The sequence below is a fragment of the Podarcis gaigeae genome, assembly GCF_964106915.1.
Source record: "Podarcis gaigeae genome assembly, chromosome: 13".
Taxonomy (NCBI): domain Eukaryota; kingdom Metazoa; phylum Chordata; class Lepidosauria; order Squamata; family Lacertidae; genus Podarcis; species Podarcis gaigeae.
The window spans coordinates 5,514,603-5,533,681 of NC_139689.1; the positions used below are offsets into that span (position 1 = coordinate 5,514,603).

The window sequence follows — 19,079 nt, forward strand, 5'->3', positions numbered from 1 at the left end:
TACGGTCCTAGTGTACACACTTCTGCAGGGCTACACACACACACACACACACACACACACACACACACACACACAGGCTGCCCTAGCAACCAACAGTTGGCCGGCTGGTGGCAGAAATGCCTACTAGAGGCTTAAAAACAGCATCACTCAGGCGACAAGGTAACAAAATGGAATGGGCTTGCTTCAAAAACTACCTGACTAAATATGGTCCCAAAAATAATGCTTGGTTGTGCTTAGGTTAATTTCGCAGATATAAGGGGGGGAAATTGATTTGAATAAAGGAATGCAGATTGTTGGTAACCAAGGAGAAGTGTCAAAGCCGCAAAGAGATAGAGGGAAGTCAACTAACATAACAGGGATTCAAACAAGTTTACTGGAACAGAAAGCAAGTGATTGTAAGGGAAGAAAAGAAATATAAATGTCATTTCTTTATGGGAGCCTTTTGTGTAGAATATTCAAATTACGGTTTGTATCCTTTGAACAATTTTGTGTACATCATTAATTCTTTTTCTTCTCTTTATTATTGTATTTTTTTAAAAAAAATATTTGCTTTTCTTCTTTTCTTTTTGTGTATTCAGGTGTAATTTTTAATTTATTCTTTCTCTGTCGTTTTCAAAAATGCAATGATTTTTTTTTTAAGAAGTGTTTTCTGTCTTGACCTGAAAGCAGTTGATTCGCAATCCAGCATCCACAAGCTCTTACTGGGTGGGGAGTTATTGTTTTGTTTCTTTTTTGCATTTTTATGTTGTGAACTGCCCCGTGGTCTTCAGATGAAGGGCAATATACATATTTAACAAATAAAAATAATAATATTTTGAAGTCTTACTGGAATCAAAGGGACACAAAGCCCGCAACGGGTTTAAACTACGTACGCTTGAAAATTGAGTTTTTGTTTGAAAAATCCGCTAAGGTGCAAAGCAATCTGGATTGACATACTTTCCTTTCACAGCCTGAAATGAGTTTGGCTTGCTGGTTTTTTTGGTGTGTGTGTGTTTTAATGAGCTCCCCATGCCTTTTTGTCTAAACATCTCTAACCACCACCCCCCCACTGCCAAATGGAAAGAAAACACAGCTCTGCGTTCGAATCACGCTGCCAAGCGGCAACCTGGCTGTCTGCAAGTGGTTCTTCCCTCTCCAAACCCCTGATCCCTTTACGGCACGAGGGTGAGGAAGGGTATGAAATGATACAGGAAATGTAACGTGCAGGAGAAGCTTCAGCTGGGCTCGCCTCCGCAAGGAAGAGCGCAGCCGCTGCAATTTCCAGACTAGTTCTAAAGGGCAGCCCCACGCAGAGCGCATTACAGTAGTCCAGACTTGAGCTTGCACGAGAACATAGGAAGCTGCCTTCTGCAGAGCCGGACCGTTGGTCCACCTAGATCACTTCTGCCTACACTGGCTGGGAGCTGTCAGACGCCAGAGATTAAACCTGATACGTCCTGCACAGAATCATAGAATTGGAAGAGATTCCCAAAGGTCATCTGCCTACAATTCTGTGATTCTAAGGAGCAGCCCCAAACTGCAGCCCTGCTCCTCCAGGGAGGATGCCGCCCCAATCAAAACAGGCACTTTATATTTTGTGGATCTCTTTTTTAAAGGGTTCTGTGAATCTTCAAGTTGCATGCTGCCAGCCTGAGCCTGCCTGCTGCAGAGGTCCTGCCCTGTGTTTACAATCGCACTCAAAGAAATCTCTAGCGATGGGGGGGCTGCGCTTCTGTTTCTCCATAAACTCAAAAGCAGCCTTACCCCAACTGGGTGCCCTCCGGATGTTTTGGACTCGGGGGCTGGTGGGAGTTGTAGTATCGAGCACCCGGAGGGCGCCGGGTTGAAGAAGGCTGCACCGCAGCAGAGTCAGTGTGGTCTGGAAGCACGCGCTGCGCTGCAAAACCCGGCTTCTATATACACGTGCTGTTCTCGATGTTGTCTGGGCAGAGGTAGGTGTACGGAAACTTCATCGACTTATTCCTGGTCTTGATTTCTTCGGAAATGTGCGCCAGGCGCTCTTGAAAAGCCGTTATGAGCTGCTTCGGTTCCTCCTCAACAAAGTGCTCGTCGTCGTATTGCCCCAGAGGTCTCTGCAAACAGGAACAGAGAAAGAGATGCAGGGTCATTTTAGTTTATTACCAGACGTCCAGGACAGATCGTGAAGCTGAGGCTCCAATACTTTGGCCACCTCACGAGAAGACTCCCTGGAAAAGACCCTGATGTTGGGAAAGATGGAGGGCACAAGGAGAAGGGGATGACGGAGGACGAGATGGTGGGACAGTGTTCTCAAAGCTACCAGATGAGTTTGACCAAACTGCGGGAGGCAGTGGAAGACAGGAGGGCCTGGTGTGCTCTGGTCCAGGGGGTCACGAAGAGTCGGACACGACTAAACGACTAAACAACAACAACACCAGACATCCCCTTTTCCCGGGGACGGTCCCCGGATATACAAATCTGTCCCCGGACAAAATCCGTCCCTGGATTTCATTTAATGTCCCCGGATTTATATTTTAAGTGTTGTAGATTTTTTAGTAGGGAACGAACGTTGAATGAATGGTATAAAGAGGTGTGGGATATAGCTATTCATGATCAATATGCAGGAGAAATGATTTTGAGGAGACATGAAAGGTAAACAACTATTTTACTTCTAAAAGACAAGTGAAGGCGGCCCTGTTTAGGGAGGTTTTTAATGTCTGATGCTGTATTGTTTTTAATATTCGGTTGGAAGCCGCCTAGAGTGGCTGGGGAAACCCAGCCAGATGGGCGGGGTGTAAATAATAAATTATTATTATTATTATTATTATTATTATTATTATTATTATTATGTTTGCAGAATTTGTACTGTTAAAATGGAAAGAGGTCAAACCATCGCAAGAGGTGTTGAAATTTTGGGAGGTTGGATAGTTACAGTGGTCTCGGTGGCGGGATGCGCATATTTTTATTCTTATTTATTTATGATTATTACTTTGTCAAAATAAAAGGTGTGGATGAAGAGGGTGTGCTCACTAGGCCTGGTCTCCTGAGCTTTGAATGAAGCAAGCTCACTTCACTGGTGAAATGTGATTTATTGCTGATCTGGTGGCTTAGGCTGAGACATAGCTGTCAGCTTACTACTAGATAGATAGATAGATAGATAGATAGATAGATTCTTTATTGTCATTACACAAGTGCAACATTGCACAAGTGCAACGAAATTAGATGCCATCCCTTAAAAACAACAAAAGCAAAACAACAACAACAACCAAACAAACCACATTCCAGCCACACCCACACCCACACCCATCAAACTCCCAGGTCACACTATCGAGTTACTGCATTTAAGAAGGCCACAGCTCTTGGATAGAAACTATTTTTCAGTCTATTTGTCCTTGACTTGATGTTTCTGTATCTCCTGCCAGAAGGCAGTAGTACAAACAGACTGTGTCCCGGGTGAGATGCATCCTGCAGGATATTGTTTGCTTTCCTAAGACAACGGGAACCGTACAGTTCTTCCAAAGATGGGAGGGGATGACCAATAATCCTTTGGGCTGTGGTTATGACCTTCTGGAGCACCTTCCTCTTCCTAGCTGTACAGCTGGAGAACCAGGCACAAATACAGTATGTGAGAATGCTCTCTATGGAGCCTCGGTAGAAGGACACCAGCAGTCTCTCACTCAGATTGTTCTTCTTTAAAAGTCTGAGGAAATAAATTCTCTGCTGGGCCTTCTTCACCAGAGCAGTGGTATTTGCGCTCCAAGTCATGCCCTGATCGATAGTCACTCCCAAAAACCTGAATTCCGCCACCCTCTCCACCCGTTCCCCGTTGATATACAAGGGCTGAATGTCCGCCTTTTTTTTCCTGTAATCCACCACCAATTCCTTGGTCTTAGTCGTATTAAGAGCCAGATTGTTCTCTCCACACCAAGCACAAAGCCGCTCCACCTCGTCCCGATAGGCGGACTCATCCCCTCCTGAAATGAGCCCCACCACCGTCGTGTCATCAGCAAACTTGATGATTTTGTTGCTGGAATAAATGGCTGTACAATCATACGTATAGAGAGTATAGAGCAGGGGACTCAACACACAACCCTGTGGTGAGCCGGTGTTAAGGCTAAGGGCTGTGGACATATGTGACCCTACTCTAACCCTCTGAGAACGTTCTGACAAAAAGTCCAAAACCCAGAGACAGGTGGAGTTGGAGAGTCCAATCGCCTCTAGCTTGGACACCAGTCTATGGGGGAGGATAGTGTTAAAAGCAGAGCTAAAATCCACAAACAGCAGCCTCACATAACTCCCCGGCTGCTCCAGATGGAACAGAGCAGCATGGAGAGTGGTAGTGATAGCGTCTTCCGTGGATCTATTTGCCCTGTATGCAAACTGGTAGTTGTCAAAAGTTGATGGAAGACAGGAAATAATGTGACGGCGCACCAGTTTCTCAAAACACTTCATGATGATTGGAGTCAGTGCAACTGGTCTGTAGTCGTTCAGACTACTGATTGTGGATTTTTTAGGCAGAGGAACAATAGTTGACGACTTCAGGCAGGGTGGGACAATAGACTGGTGTAAGGACTTGTTGAAGATCTTAGTAAAGACCCTCGCCAGCTGATCCGCACAGCCCTTCAACACCTTTCCCGTGATGCCATCAGGTCCAGCAGCCTTCCTCGGATTCACCATCCTCAATACCTGTCTCACCTCATGCTCCTCTACAGTGAATGAGCGGCCCCTATGGGCTGGTGGCTGTAATACCGGCGTCTCAGGTGGCTCCTTCTCGAAGCGAGCAAAGAAGAAGTTAAGCTCCTCCGCCAGCAAAGGGTCACCGTCGACAGCACCAAGGTTAGGTTTGTAGTTGGTAATATGCTACTACTACTACTAATAATAATTTATTATTTGTACCCTGCCCATCTGGCTGGGTTTCCCCAGCCACTCTGGGCGGCTTCCACAGAGACCAAAAATACACTAAAATGTCACACATTAAAAACTTCCCTGAACAGGTCTGCCTTCAGATGTCTTCTGAATGTCAGGTAGTTGTTTATCTCTTTGACATCTGAAGGGAGGGCGTTCCACAGGGCGGGCGCCACTACCGAGAAGGCCCTCTGTCTGGTTCCCTGTAACCTCACTTCTCGCAATGAGGGAACCGCCAGAAGGCCCTCGGAGCTGGACCTCAGTGTCCGGGCTGAACGATGGGGGTGGAGACTCCCCTTCAGGTATACTGGGCCTTTGAGGCCGTTCAGGGCTTTCAAGGTCAGCACCAACACTTTGAATTGTGCTCGGAAACGTACTGGGAGCCAATGTAGGTCTTTCAAGACTGGGGTTATGTGGTCCCGGCAGGCACTCCCAGACACCAGTCTCGCTGCCGCATTCTGGACATTCTTACCATGTCAAAATTCTCGTTCCGCAAGACCCAAATGACGGCGAGGACTTGGCTGGTGGTGTTCATCTCGGGGATGATGTCCAGGTACTCCTTCAGGGTCACTGGGGCTTTAACGTCCGGCGGAGGTTTCCTCATGGACGATGGCAAGTTGGGCATGAATGCACCCATTTCAAACTGCAGCCCAGGGGAGGACAGAAGAAAGTTAAACAGAGTCTGCAAACTCAGCGCATATCTATTGATTTAAAAGCAGAAGAACATAACACTCCTCTTTTCGGTTGTTGTTTCGTTTTACTATCCCCAAAGATCAGAAAGTATCTTTTTTGTCAGGCAGCCAGACAAATTGCATTGGTTTTTTGTTTTTTTTTGCATTTTGCAAAAGTCGAACTGCAGTGGAACAGAAGCACCGCTGTGACCAGCACGTTTCGGAGCTGGAAAGATGAGAAGATAGCTACGAGGGAGGACTGGCAGATGAAATCATTGGACAATGCAGAGATGGCAAGACTGACCGGGAAAATCAGAAATCAGGAAGATAGAACTTCAGTAGAGAATGGAGCAAACATAGAATGTACTTAAAAGAAGACTAAACACTTGAACTCTCTGGCGGGCTTTAAATAACTCCTGCAATGACACCAAGACTTTGGATAGAACGGAGGGTTGTAATTTGGATCAACTTATAATATGTAGTTGATAAAGTTATTTAACTTTGCCAACAAAGGTCCGTATAGTTAAAGCTATGGTTTCCCCAGTAGTGATGTATGGAAGTGAGAGCTGGACCATAAAGAAGGCTGATCGCTGAAGAATGGATGCTTTTGAAGGAGACTCTTGAGAGTCCCATGGACTGCAAGAAGATCAAACCTCTCCATTCTGAAGGAAATCAACCCTGAGTGCTCACTGGAAGGACAGATCCTGAAGCTGAGGCTCCAAGACTTTGGTCCCCTCATGAGAAGAGAAGAAGACTCCCTGGAAAAGACCCTGATGTTGGGAAAGATGGAGGGCACAAGGAGAAGGGGACGACGGAGGACGAGATGGTGGGACAGTGTTCTCAAAGCTACCAGCATGAGTTTGACCAAACTGCGGGAGGCAGTGGAAGACAGGAGGGCCTGGCGTGCTCTGGTCCAGGGGGTCACGAAGAGACGGACACGACTAAACAACAAAGTTATTTAAAGAACCCGCGGAGGGAAGTCCAAAGATTCGGAAGAATCTCGTGTTCAATTCTAATATTTCTAAGAGTTTTATTTGTTTGAATGAACTTGTGAAACCAAAAAAAGAGACAAGAGTGTTTCAGAATGGAAATCAACGCCTTCAAACATTCCTGACACAGGTACTCCCTGCTCAGGCGAGGAAGAAGAGCAGATTCACTTACCTGCCCTGTGTTTACAGCTGCATGGTGGGCTGAGCAGGTGAAGATCGCCATGGTCAGAAACTTGATGAGTTCCGGAACAGAGCGGATGGAGGAAGGGATTCCTGCAGAGAAGCGAGAGGACAAGTCCTTTACAGCAGGTATCTTCAACCAAACAGAGAATCATAGAGCTGTAGCGTTGGAAGGGGAACATGAGAGCCAGCGAGTCCAAGCCCCGGCCATCTTTTGCCCAAACCCACCAGCCTGGGATTTAACCCAACCACGCATCTTGGGTCCCACTTTTTTTCTTTTTTCTTTTTTTATTAACGTTCTTATGTCGCATATGTATACACTATCATATTACATTACAGGGCATATTATGGTATCATTTCCAACATGTATACAAAGTTTATATATCAAATTACGTACCTAAATAAAGAAAAAACAAAAAAACAAACAAACAAAGACAATGCTATTTCAAAATAGCTCCAGCGCTGTTGGCGTTACGGAACTTCAGTAGGGAAAAGGACAGAGACCAAACTAGAATCCGCCTGCTGTTGGCTCTGGCGCCATCTAGTGTTGGACTCCCTGGCTTCCATCCAAGGGGGAAAGCTCAATAACTCTGATTTCCTTTAAAAACAACAAAACATTTGGCTGCCCCCCCAAAACAAAAATCTCGTCACTCAGAGTCCCTCAGCTTCTCCTTCTGCCCCCCCATCAACTGGAGGAAAGGGCCTAGGAACCTGATCTACAGCTTTAACTGCCAGGGGTCTAGAGACTCTGCTGTTACACACTGTAATAAACAAAAATCTGCCCTTATAGAGTCCTTTGCAGGTTCTCCATCAGTCGGAGAAAATAACAGAGGCCAACCAGAGAATATTGAGAAGCAAAGCAGCTAGTAAGCCTGATCTTTATTGATCTGTTGCAACAGGGTGCTCCCCTCACACGCAGGAAAGGAGGAGGACCCCGAACCCAGGTGTGCCTGCCCTTATATAGACATTTTAAATTGCCAGCCCTGGAGTCCAAGACCACCCCGAGACACATCATACCTACATCACACTAAGGGCAGTCTACAACAGAAATCTGAGCGCGTTGTTTACCTCCTGTCTGGCAGGTTACCTGTTAATGCTCACTTGATTGGATACCCTGGGGAGCCTGGCTAGTATTTTGTAATGATAAATGCTTAGTTCCTGAGCCAGGTCACAGGCTCACCCTATTCATACACAGACATACCCTTAAGACAGGATTTGTGAATGAAAAGACAATGGGGAGGCTTTTCCATTTTCCTTGACCTTGCAGAGAAATCATTTGGTCAGTTTGGGAGTCAAAATGGTTCCAGGGCTGTTTTCCTGTGCTGCTTCAGACATGTGGTTAATATATTTATGTGTGTTTGCCTGGTACATTTATGAACATTTATTATATATATAAGACCTTATTTTTTTTTATTGCAACACCCTTCAAGTACCCCCAATCTAACTGCAGCTTCCTTTGTGCGTTTTCACACTGTGACCTGCATTGGGGCTCAGACATGGCTGAAGAGCATAATAAAACAGGTGTGCGTGCTAAATGCACATTCTTGCCTTGCAGCGGGTTGGGCTAGATGACCCTGGGTGTCCCTTCCAACTCAACAATTCTGTGATTCCATGAAATGGTGCATCGCAGCTGACTGCACACCAGAGGTATTGTTAGCCGTGTGGCAGCGTTACGTTTTGCGCTCCTCCTCTAAGTTAAGGGGCGTGAGTGAAAGTGGATACCTTTTATAGGCTTCCCCAAGTGTGATGGGCTGTCTTAAGAAGTCCCGAAGGAAGGAAAACAGTGAGCAGAAAAAAGAAGCAGCAGGAAATGGGTTTGACGGAGTACCTGACGACCGCTTGGACAGAAAGCCCTTTGTGAAGATGTCGCAGATCCAGGCCTGAAGCTCGTAATCTCTCTGGACAGACAAGTTGCTTTTGTAGTACAGTTCCACGATGCCAGAGACAAAGCTGTGGGGAAAATGAGAAGTTAGGCCGGCTCCCCAGACAGGCTGTGTGCCCACCATACATTTAAAGCACATTTAAAGTTCACGGCATCCTGCAAATAATCATAGGAGCTTAAGGGTGCTGGGAACTGTAGCTCTATTAGGCAGGAACTATAATAACAATAACAACAACAACAATTTTCCCAGCCACTCTGGGCGGCTCCCAACAGAATATTAAAACATCAAACATACAAAACTTCCCTAAATGGGGCTGCCTTCAGATGACTTCTAAAAAGTTTATTTCCTTGACACCTGATGGTGGAGCGTTCCACAGGGCGGGCGCCACCACTGAGAAGGCCCTCTGCCTGGTTTCCTGTAACCTCACTTCTCGCAGAGAGTGAACCACCAGAAGGCCCTTAGCACTGGACCTCAGTGTCCGGGCTGAATGATGGGGGTGGAGACGCTCCTTCAGGTCTACTGGGCCTTTGAGGCCATTTAGGGCTTTCAAGGTCAGCAACAACACTTTGAATTGTGCTCAGAAACGTACTGGGAGCCGATGCAGATCTCTCAGGACCGGTGTTATATGGGCTCGGCGGGAATTACCATTCCCAGGATTCGTGTCTGTGTCTGTGCACTACATGGGCTTTGATTCCTTACTCTTGAGTAGCAGCTCTCCCCACCCCATACATGGCGGCAAACCACTCTGGAAACTGGGAGCAGAGTTTGAGATCAGGCGTGCACAGGCAGGTGGGCATGGGGCTGATGTATGAAGAAGACTCCAGCCATTCTGCTGAAAACACCCAGCGAATCCTGTTTCTCTTACCTCTCGATGGCATCCCATATCTTCAGCCCGTCGTCCCTGTAGTAGTAATCGGCAAGCGAGCCGACTCCTCGGGCCTCAATGTCCTCAGGGAGGCACAGATCCGTGTAGGTGAGGTTGTCCAGGCACTTTTTAAGAAGCACAGCTAACCCTCGGCGCCCGGTCGCTATGGCCTGCGGCGGAAAACGGGTGGGGGGAGAGACCACTCAGCACACTCCCAATAGACTCAGCACACTCCCATAGACTTGGAAACAATTGCTATAATTTAGGTACCTTTGGTCATATGTGGTGGAAGTGTCAGGTAACAAAAACTTTCTGGGAGATGATATATAATGAAATGAAAAAATTGTTTAAAATAACATTTGCTTAAAAAAAAACACCAGAAGCTTTCTTATTAGGAATTATAGGTACCGAGATCCCATAGGACCAGAAAAGACTGTTCATGTACGCGACAACAGCCGCACGGATGTTATTTGCCCAGAGATGGAAGGAAGAAACAATCTTGACCAAGAATGGCAAACCAAGTTGATGGATTATGCTGAAATGGCAAAATTAACTGGGAATCTCGGGAACCAAGAGGACAAGAACTTTAAAAAAGAATGGGAATTTTTAAATAATTTATTCAGGAGACCATTGCAAACAGATGAAAACATTAGCAGGATTTTAATCACACTTGTAATGTAACTGCGGGAGGCAGTGGAAGACAGGAGTGCCTGGCGTACTCTGGTTCATTGGGTCACAAATGGTCGGATACGACTAAACAACAACAACAAATGTAGCAAAAACTATGGACAATTTAGATAGATAAAAAAATGTGTATTATGGACTGATTGATATTAGGACCCATGGAGGGGATGGGGGGTGAGATTCAGAGTAATCTCTTTATACGGATTTTTAATTGATTTTGTTATAAATTTATATATTTTTTAAACCAAATAAATACTACTTTACAAAAAACAGAGAGGAAAGTATTGACATAATTTAAATTGGGCTGTGGGATGCGGGTGGCGCTGTGGGTTAAATCACAGAGCCTAGGACTTGCCGATCAGAAGGTCGGCGGTTTGAATCCCTGCGACGGGATGAGCTCCCGTTGCTCGGTCCCTGCTCCTGCCAACCTAGCAGTTCGAAAGCACGTCAAAGTGCAAGTAGATAAATAGGTAGATGGGAAGGTAAACGACATTTCCGTGAGCTGCTCTGGTTCGCCAGAAGCGGCTTAGGCTTGCTGGCCACATGACCCGGAAGCTGTACGCCGGCTCCCTCGGCCTATAGAGCGAGATGAGCGCCGCAACCCCAGAGTCGGCCATGACTGGAACTAATGGTCAGGGGTCCCTTTACCTTTTACTAAATTGGGTTGTACTCAGAGCACATCCATTGAAACGAACAGGCTTAAGTTAGCTATATCTATCGGCTTCTGAGGAAGACTAACCTGGGATCTATCCCCAATGCATTTAAATCTGGCAGGGAGGCCTGTGGCTCAACCCACTCACTCCCTTGGGAGGAAACTTCAAATCTCCCCATTGAATCTCCTCCTTTGGGTTCTGCATCCTTAAACCAAACCGGGCAGCCTTCAAACGCATGGCACTTCCAGAACAGAAAACTGCCCTCAGAGCCCGGCAAAACAGAGAGGCACCCCCAGAAAAGACTCCCCAAGTCAGCTGTGAATCACCCTGCGGTCGAATGGGTAGGATGTGGAAGAACAGAGATCACCGTATGTCCTGGGGCCTGAAGAGCTGGCTCAGCGTGGAAGGCATTCCACGGTGGGGTCACCAAGCATTCCTCCAAGGGTGTCCCAGGAGTCTCCCACTTACCTTGTCAAAGGTACCTCCTTGGCTGATAAGGTAGGTTCTGGCCAGCACGTTGATATGGATGGAATAACGGAGGTGAGGAATCAGGAGCTGGAGTGGAATGGAAAGGGAGCACGTGTAATAATAATAATAATAATAATAATAATAATAATAATAATTTATTTGTACCCCACCCATCTGGCTGGGTCCCCACAGCCACTCTGGGCGGCTTCCACAGAGACCAAAAATACACTAAAATGTCACACATTAAAAACTTCCCTGAACGGGGCTGCCTTAAGATGTCTTCTGAATGTCAGGTAGTTGTTTATCGCTTTGACATCTGATGGGAGGGCGTTCCACAGGGCGGGCGCCACTACCGAGAAGGCCCTCTGCCTGGTTCCCTGTAGCTTTGCTTCTCGCAATGAGGGAACCGCCAGAAGGCCCTCGGAGCTGGACCTCAGCGTCTGGGCAGAACAATGGGGGTAGAGACGCTCCTTCAGGTATACTGGGCCTTTGAGGCTTTAAAGGTCAACACCAACACTTTGAATTGTGCTCAGAAACGTACTGGGAGCCAGTGTAGGTCTTTCAAGACCAGTGTTATGTGGTCTCGGCGGCCGCCCCCAGTCACCAGTCTAGCTGCCGCATTCTGGATTAATTGCAGTTTCCGGGTCACCTTCAAAGGTAGCCCCACATAGAGCGCATTGCAGTAGTCCAAGCGGGAGATAACTAGAGCATGCAGCACTCTGGCAAGACAGTCCGCGGGCAGGTAGGGTCTCATCCTGCATACCAGATGGAGCTGATAAACAGCTGCCCTGGACACAGAATTGACCTGCACCTCCATGGACAGCTGTGAGTCCAAAATGACTCCCAGGCTGTGCATCTGGTCCTTCAGGGGCACAGTTACCCCATTCAAGACCAGGGAGTCCTCCACACTGCCCACCTCCTGTCTCTAAAAAACGTGTAAGGATGGGGGGGGGTGTCTTAAAGTACGCAGAGACAAAGGTCTTGTAACTGAAGTCATAGCATGCTCTCCCCCGATTCTCTCCTTCGTAGCCCCTCCACCCCACCCCTCTCGAGCCCAATCCCTGACAACAGCCCTTTCCCCCTCCATGAATTAGCCCGGTCCTCTTTTAAAGCCTTCTAGATTGTTGGCCTTGACTACCTCCTGCAGGAACAAGTCCACACAGTTTAACTATTCATTGCATCAAGAAGGACTTTTTATTTGTCCCCAATCTTCTAAATTTCAGCTTCACGAGATACCCACAATTTCTTTTTTCATATATATAAGAGGGGGCAAAGTTTTTTTTCAAAGCCATCCAGGCTGGTGGCATCGCTGCCTCCTCTGAGAGAGGCAGCCTTTCCCCCCAGACGCGGTTTGTTTCCTTCAAAAGATAAAAGAGGATGTTGAAAACATCCCTCCCCATAAAGGTAAAGGGACCCCTGACCATTAGGTCCAGTCGTGGCCGACTCTGGGGTTGCGGCGCTCATCTCGCTTTATCGGCCGAGGGAGCCGGCGTACAGCTTCCGGGTCATGTGGCCAGCAGGACTAAGCCGCTTCTGGCGAACCAGAGCAGCGCATGGAAACGCCGTTTACCTTCCCACCAGAGTGGTACCTATTTATCTACTTGCACTTTGACGTGCTTTTGAACTGCTAGGTTGGCAGGAGCAGGGACCGAGCAACGGGAGCTCACCCCATCGCGGGGATTCGAACCGCCGACCTTCTGATCGGCAAGCCCTAGGCTCTGTGGTTTAACCCACAGCACCACCCGCGTCCCTATATCCCTGGCCGCTAAATGCCTCAAACTCAACCCCCTCTGGGTTCTCTCACCTTGTACAGGGGGTGACACATGGGCAGCTGCCTCAGTGTTGACACCGCAAAGACTTCTGCCATCAGGTGTCCACGGAGCAGGTGGGTGTTCACCTCGTGGATGTGGAATTCGGAGTTTCGCACCCAGGTCTTGGCTAAGGTCCAGATCCACTCTTCGTCGGTGGGTAAGAAAATGGGACTTTGGGGACCTGGGCGCTGGCTCAGCTGGAAGAGGGAATCACAATAGAATAAAAGATGCAACAGCAAAGGAAGGTGTCTTCAGACTGTCTAGAACAGGGGTTAGCACACACTTTCAGCAGGGGGCCGGTCCACTGTCCCTCAGACCTTGTGGGGGCCGGACTATATTTTGAAGGGGGGGAAATGAACGAATTCCTATGCGCCACAAATAACCCAGAGATGCATTTTAAATAAAAGGACACATTCTACTCATGTAAAAACACACTGATTCCCGGACCGTCCGCAGGCCGGATTTAGAAGGTGATCGGGCCAGATCTGGCCCCCGGGTCTTATGTTGCCTAACCCTGGTCTAGAAGGCAGACTGTCCCATGGCTCATCTAGTTGTACTGGCTCCCGGTGGAGTATAGGGTCAGGTTCAAGGTGCTGGTCTTGACCTTTAAAGCCCTTTGTAGCTTAGGGGCCTCATATCTATGGGACCGCCTCTCCTGTTATGTCCCACAGAGGACCTTAAGGTCCATGAATAGCCATAGTTTAGAGGTCCCGGGCCCTAAGGAAGCCAGACTATCCTCCACCAGGGCCAGGGCCTTTTCAGTGATGGCTCCGACCTGGTGGAATGCTCTGTCCCATGAGATCAGGGCCCTGCAGGATTTAACCTCCTTCTGTCAGGCCTGTAAGACAGTGCTATTCCGCCCGGCCTTTAATTTGAATCCAGCCTGATCTTTTATTTCCCTTCTCTTCCCTCCCACTCCCTTTTTATGAAGATCACCCGCTCTGAGACCCCACAGCTAATTCTCCCCTGGCCCAAGTAGGACCAATTCAGCCAGCTAGCCCTGGGGATTATCTGATTGATTTTTGACTTTTGAATTTTATTGTTATTCATGTTTTTATAGCGTATTTTATGCTGCTTTTATAATTAAGTGTTTTACTCCTTGTGTGCTAAGAATCTACCGCCTCCTTGGCCTCATCGAATATCTATCTATCATGTATCTATCATCTATCTATCTATCTATATCTATCTATCTATCTATCTATCTATCTTGGACTGAGTTGAATAGGATCCAAAATGCAGCAGTCTGATTGGTCCTAGAACAATAGGATTCAGAATGCAGCAGTCTGATTGGTCCTAGAACAATAGGATCCAGAATGCAGCAGTCTGATTGGTCCTAGAACAATGCAGCAGTATGATTGGTCTGCAGGAGCCACCCAATCCAGCTCCAGATGGAAGTGAATCCACAACCTGATTGGCCTACAGAATTCCGGAATTAGCCAATCACGTGCAGCCCATTGTGTAAATAATGTATATAAAGCAGATACTTTGGGGGAACTTTCATTCCTCCTCACCCCTATGAGCTGAATAAAGAGCATGAAATCCACTCTCGACTCCGAGTATATTTCATTATCTATCTATCTATCTATCTATCTATCTATCTATCTATCATCTATCATCTCTCTATCTATCTATCTACCTATCTATTGGTTTTCACATATCACATTACAATACAGATGTACCAAAACCAACACCATTTCCTCCCCATCCCCCCATACATTTACATTCCTATTTCCTTAATCCATCATATTATTTTTTTCTCCTTCCTCCCACTTCCCTCTGTCCCCACTCAATTTCCTCCACACTATACAACTTACAATAATCTTTGCATTCTACAACCTTCTCAAATCATCTGTATATTCTTATCATCTTTCCTTGCTGATTTTCCTTCCATCCAGTACTTCACATTTTAATCTAGGCATATTAGCAAATCTATTTTTTTGAGCAGTATTTTGCCATATATTCATCAAAACAATCTCATGGAATATCTTTTGACTTCCCTTAAGTGAGGGGAACCTCCTAGCTTGTTTGGGATCCTCCAGCTGAATTTTTGCCTGTTTTGTTTTGTTTTTAAATCGTTACCTGGATGGCTAAAGGAATGACTTCTCCAGAAGGCTTTTGGTGAAGCAAACACAGAGGGGCAGCAATGTATTGCTCTTTGCCGTTCACCTGGATGGTTGGGATACCCTCCAGCAACTTGTAATCTGCTAGGTAGATGGTTCCTTTCTGAAAAACAGAGTTGGAGCGGGTTGGAGAAGGGAGGAAAGTTTGAATCCCATCTGATGTCAGCCCAGACCAGCATTTTGGACTAAAGTTGCCATCATACTTGTTATGTACTGAGTTGAATAGGATCCAAAATGCAGCAGTCTAATTGGTCCCAGAACAATAGGGTCCAGAATGCAGCAGTCTGATTGGTCCTAGAACAATAGGATTCAGAATGCAGCAGTCTGATTGGTCCTAGAACAAGAGGGTCCAGAATGCAGCAGTCTGATTGGTCCTAAAACAATAGGGTCTAGAATGCAGCAGTCTGATTGGTCCTAAAACAATAGGATTTAGAATTCAGCAGTCTGATTGGTCCTAGAACAATAGGATTCAGAATGCAGCAGTCTGATTGGTCCTAAAACAATAGGGTCCAGAATGCAGCAGTCTGATTGGTCCGAAAACAATAGGATTTAGAATTCAGCATTCTGATTGGTCCTAGAACAATAGGATTCAGAATGCAGCAGTCTGATTGGTCCTAGAACGATAGGATTCAGAATGCAGCAGTCTGATTGGTCCTAGAACAAGAGGGTCCAGAATGCAGCAGTCTGATTGGTCCTAGAACAAGAGGGTCCAGAATGCAGCAGTCTGATTGGTCCTAAAACAATAGGGTCTAGAATGCAGCAGTCTGATTGGTCCACAGGAGCCACCCAATCCAGCTCCAGGTGGAAATGAATCCGCAACCTGATTGGCCTACAGGTGAATCCCGGAATTAGCCAATCACGTGGGGCCCATTGTGTAAATAATGTATATAAAGCAGATATTCTGGGGGAACTTCCATTCCTCCTTACCACTATGAGCTGAATAAAGAGCATGAAATCCACTCTCGAAGCTGAGTATATTTCAATACTCCTCTGGTGAAGGCAGCATTTTTGGTTCTTTAGAGCTATTTTGGTTAACTGCTTTGGATACTATTACTAGAGAGGTGGGCTATGGATATTTTAGACATATATATGCATAGACAAGGGACGCGGGTGGTGCTGTGGGTTAAACCACAGAGCCTAGGATTTGCCGATCAGAAGGTCAGCGGTTCAAATCCCCGCAACGGGGTGAGCTCCCGTTGCTGGGTCCCTGCTCCTGCCAACCTAGCAGTTCGAAAGCACACCAGTGCAAGTAGATAAATAGGCACCGCTCCGGCGGGAAGGTAAACGGCATTTCCATGCGCTGCTCTAGTTTGCCAGAAGTGGCTTAGTCCTGCTGACCACATGACCCGGAAGCTGTACGCCGGCTCCCTCAGCTAGTAAAGCGAGATGAGCGCCGCAACCCCAGAGTTGGTCATGACTGGACCTATTGGTCAGGGGTCCATTTACCCTTTGCCTTTATGCATAGAGAAGGGGACACACACAAACAAACACACACACACGAATGTGGCTCTGAGATACAGCCAATAAGGAGAGCAATGAACAACCTCCAACTCTTCCTTGAGGGTAGTGGATTCTCCCAAAGGCCCGGCTACCATCTCCTGGGTCACAGGGAAGTTTTCTGGGATCTTGGTGCATTTCCGGATCAACACAGGGTTGATTCCGTTCAGATACTGGTAGCCGAAGAAATCGTCATCTTTCCAGTGCCTGAACACATACTCTGGAGAAGCGAAGAAGGAGAGACACAGATCATTGAAAGCCTTGTGGAAAAGAAGCGCTTTTGCCTAGAATAGTAATAGTAATAGTAATAGTAATAATAATAATAATAATAATAATAATAATAATAATAATAATAAACCATCTGCTCATTCTGGACGGTTTCCAACAGAATACAAAAACACAGAAAAACATCTGACATTAGAAACTTCCCTAAACAGGGCTGCCTTCAGATGTCTATGGAAGGTTGTATAATTGTTTATCTCCTTGACATCTGATGGGAGGGTGTTCCACAAGATGGGCGCCACCACGGACAAGGCCCTCTGCCTGGTTCCCTGTAGCTTCACTTCTTGCAGGGAGGGAACCGCCAGAAGGCCCTCGGAGCTGGACCTTAGGGGGCTGAATGATGGGGGTGGAGGCCCTCCTTCAGGCACACTGGGCCAAGGCCGTTTAGAGCTTTCAAGATCAGCACCAACACATTGAATTGTGCTCGGAAACGTACTGGGAGCCAATATAGATCTCTTAAGACCTGTGTTGTACACATCCAGTCACCAGTCCAGCTGCCACATTCTAGATTAATTGTAGTTCCCGAGTCACTCTACTAAAGCTCATCAATGATGGTGCCAGGCGAGCCGTCTTGGGGAGAGCATTCCACAAATGGGGAGCCACCACCGAAAAGGCCTGTTGTCATATTGTCACCCTCCAGACCTCTCATGGAAAGGGTTTGCTTTGAAGAGAGGCAGCTTCCTCAGCCCTCACTGACCTGTTTCAGGCGTGTGGTAGAACCAGAAGACCTTGCGGATGTCCTCAAGCTTCTCCCAGGAGTAAGGTTTGTCCAGGAAGCCCTTCATTTTGGCCTCAAACAGCCTGAGGAGGAGATGCAGAAAGAGAACTTATAAAGGAAGAGGCATGCCATTACAGAGGAGGAGGAGGAGCATCTGCCCTTGAACAAAGTCAGACCATAGTGTTGCCAACTCTGGCTGGCAGCTGCTGTCCAAGGTCTTGTGCAAAGGGAGGCAGCTGAATAGACCAAAGAAAGGCTTTCTTCACATCTTGCATTGTTCAACTAGGGAACTCATTGCCACAAGAAACAGCGATGCCCACCAACTTCATACCTTCCAAGCGCCCTGGGAGAAAACAGGACATCCCGTTTTTTCTCACGAGATCTCGGCAGCCATTTTGGGTGCTGTAATCTAGCATGCCCTTGCGCTGCGCTGTCGCCCCGAAAAGTACCTTATCAGGGTGAGAGCAAGGCACAGGTCATGTGACTCGTTTGGGAACCCGAACCGGAAGATGAGCGTCCCAGTTTTGAATGGGGAAAAGTTGGAAAGTATGTAAGTTGCATTGTTGGAAAACAATCTCCAGGGGTCTTGAGGGTCAAAGCCGATAGGGTTTGGAGTGTAACCACACTTGGAGGGTCACACATCCCACTCCTCCCGAAATGAATAGGTTATATTATGTAACATTTGTACGCAGCTTTTTCAACAACCAAGCCGAGGTCCAAGTATCTCACAGAGGCATCAGAGCCTTAAAGAAATCAAAACAACCTGCCTAAGACTGAATCCATATTTTTGACTAGCAGGGGAGATAAAACCTTCCTTTGCCGAAGTCATCTCCAGCTTAAGAAGTGCTCACAGGCTCATACAACAAGAAATAATATTTACAATATACTGGACCCCGTTACGTTTGTTTAAAAAAGGGCTATCTATGGTATCTAACTGTTCGAGATGCAATAGGGACAAGGCTTCTCTAAAACATAAGTTTTTTCATTGTTCTATATTGAAAGATTTTTGGCAGAAGTTCTAGTTACAGGTAGGTAGCCATGTTGGTCTGCCGTAGTCGAAACAAAATAAAAAAATTCCTTCCAGTAGCACCTTAGAGACCAACTAAGTTTGTTATTGGTATGAGCTTTTGTGTGCATGCACACTTCTTCAGATACTTTTGGTAGAAGGTAACTGAAACTGAAACAGGGACACGGGTGGTGCTGTGGGTTAAACCACAGAGCCTAGGACTTGCCAATCAGAAGGTCGGCGGTTCGAATCCCCGCCACAGGGTGAGCTCCCGTTGCTCGGTCCCTGGACCTGCCAACCTAGCAGTTCGAAAGCAAGTCAAAGTGCAAGTAGATAAATAGGTACCACTCTGGTGGGAAGGTAAACGGCGTTCGCCAGAAGTGGCTTAG

The 19,079-nt window shown here is 46.9% G+C and overlaps 1 protein-coding gene across 1 annotated transcript in view; it reads right to left on the minus strand.

The window, feature by feature from the left end:
* Positions 1-350: 350 nt before the first annotated feature.
* LOC310828808 (polyunsaturated fatty acid lipoxygenase ALOX15B-like) overlaps positions 351-19,079 on the minus strand; it is a 41,820-nt gene continuing 23,091 nt past the window's right edge. The window contains exons 5-14 of the mRNA XM_083706691.1: positions 17,664-17,767; positions 16,732-16,904; positions 15,147-15,290; positions 13,061-13,264; positions 11,257-11,343; positions 9,452-9,621; positions 8,532-8,653; positions 6,696-6,796; positions 5,336-5,506; positions 351-2,072 (exon numbers count right to left, since the gene is read on the minus strand). Coding sequence (XP_083562817.1) covers positions 1,893-2,072; positions 5,336-5,506; positions 6,696-6,796; positions 8,532-8,653; positions 9,452-9,621; positions 11,257-11,343; positions 13,061-13,264; positions 15,147-15,290; positions 16,732-16,904; positions 17,664-17,767 — 1,456 coding nt within the window. The 3' untranslated portion in view covers positions 351-1,892. The remainder of the gene's footprint in view (positions 2,073-5,335; positions 5,507-6,695; positions 6,797-8,531; positions 8,654-9,451; positions 9,622-11,256; positions 11,344-13,060; positions 13,265-15,146; positions 15,291-16,731; positions 16,905-17,663; positions 17,768-19,079) is intronic.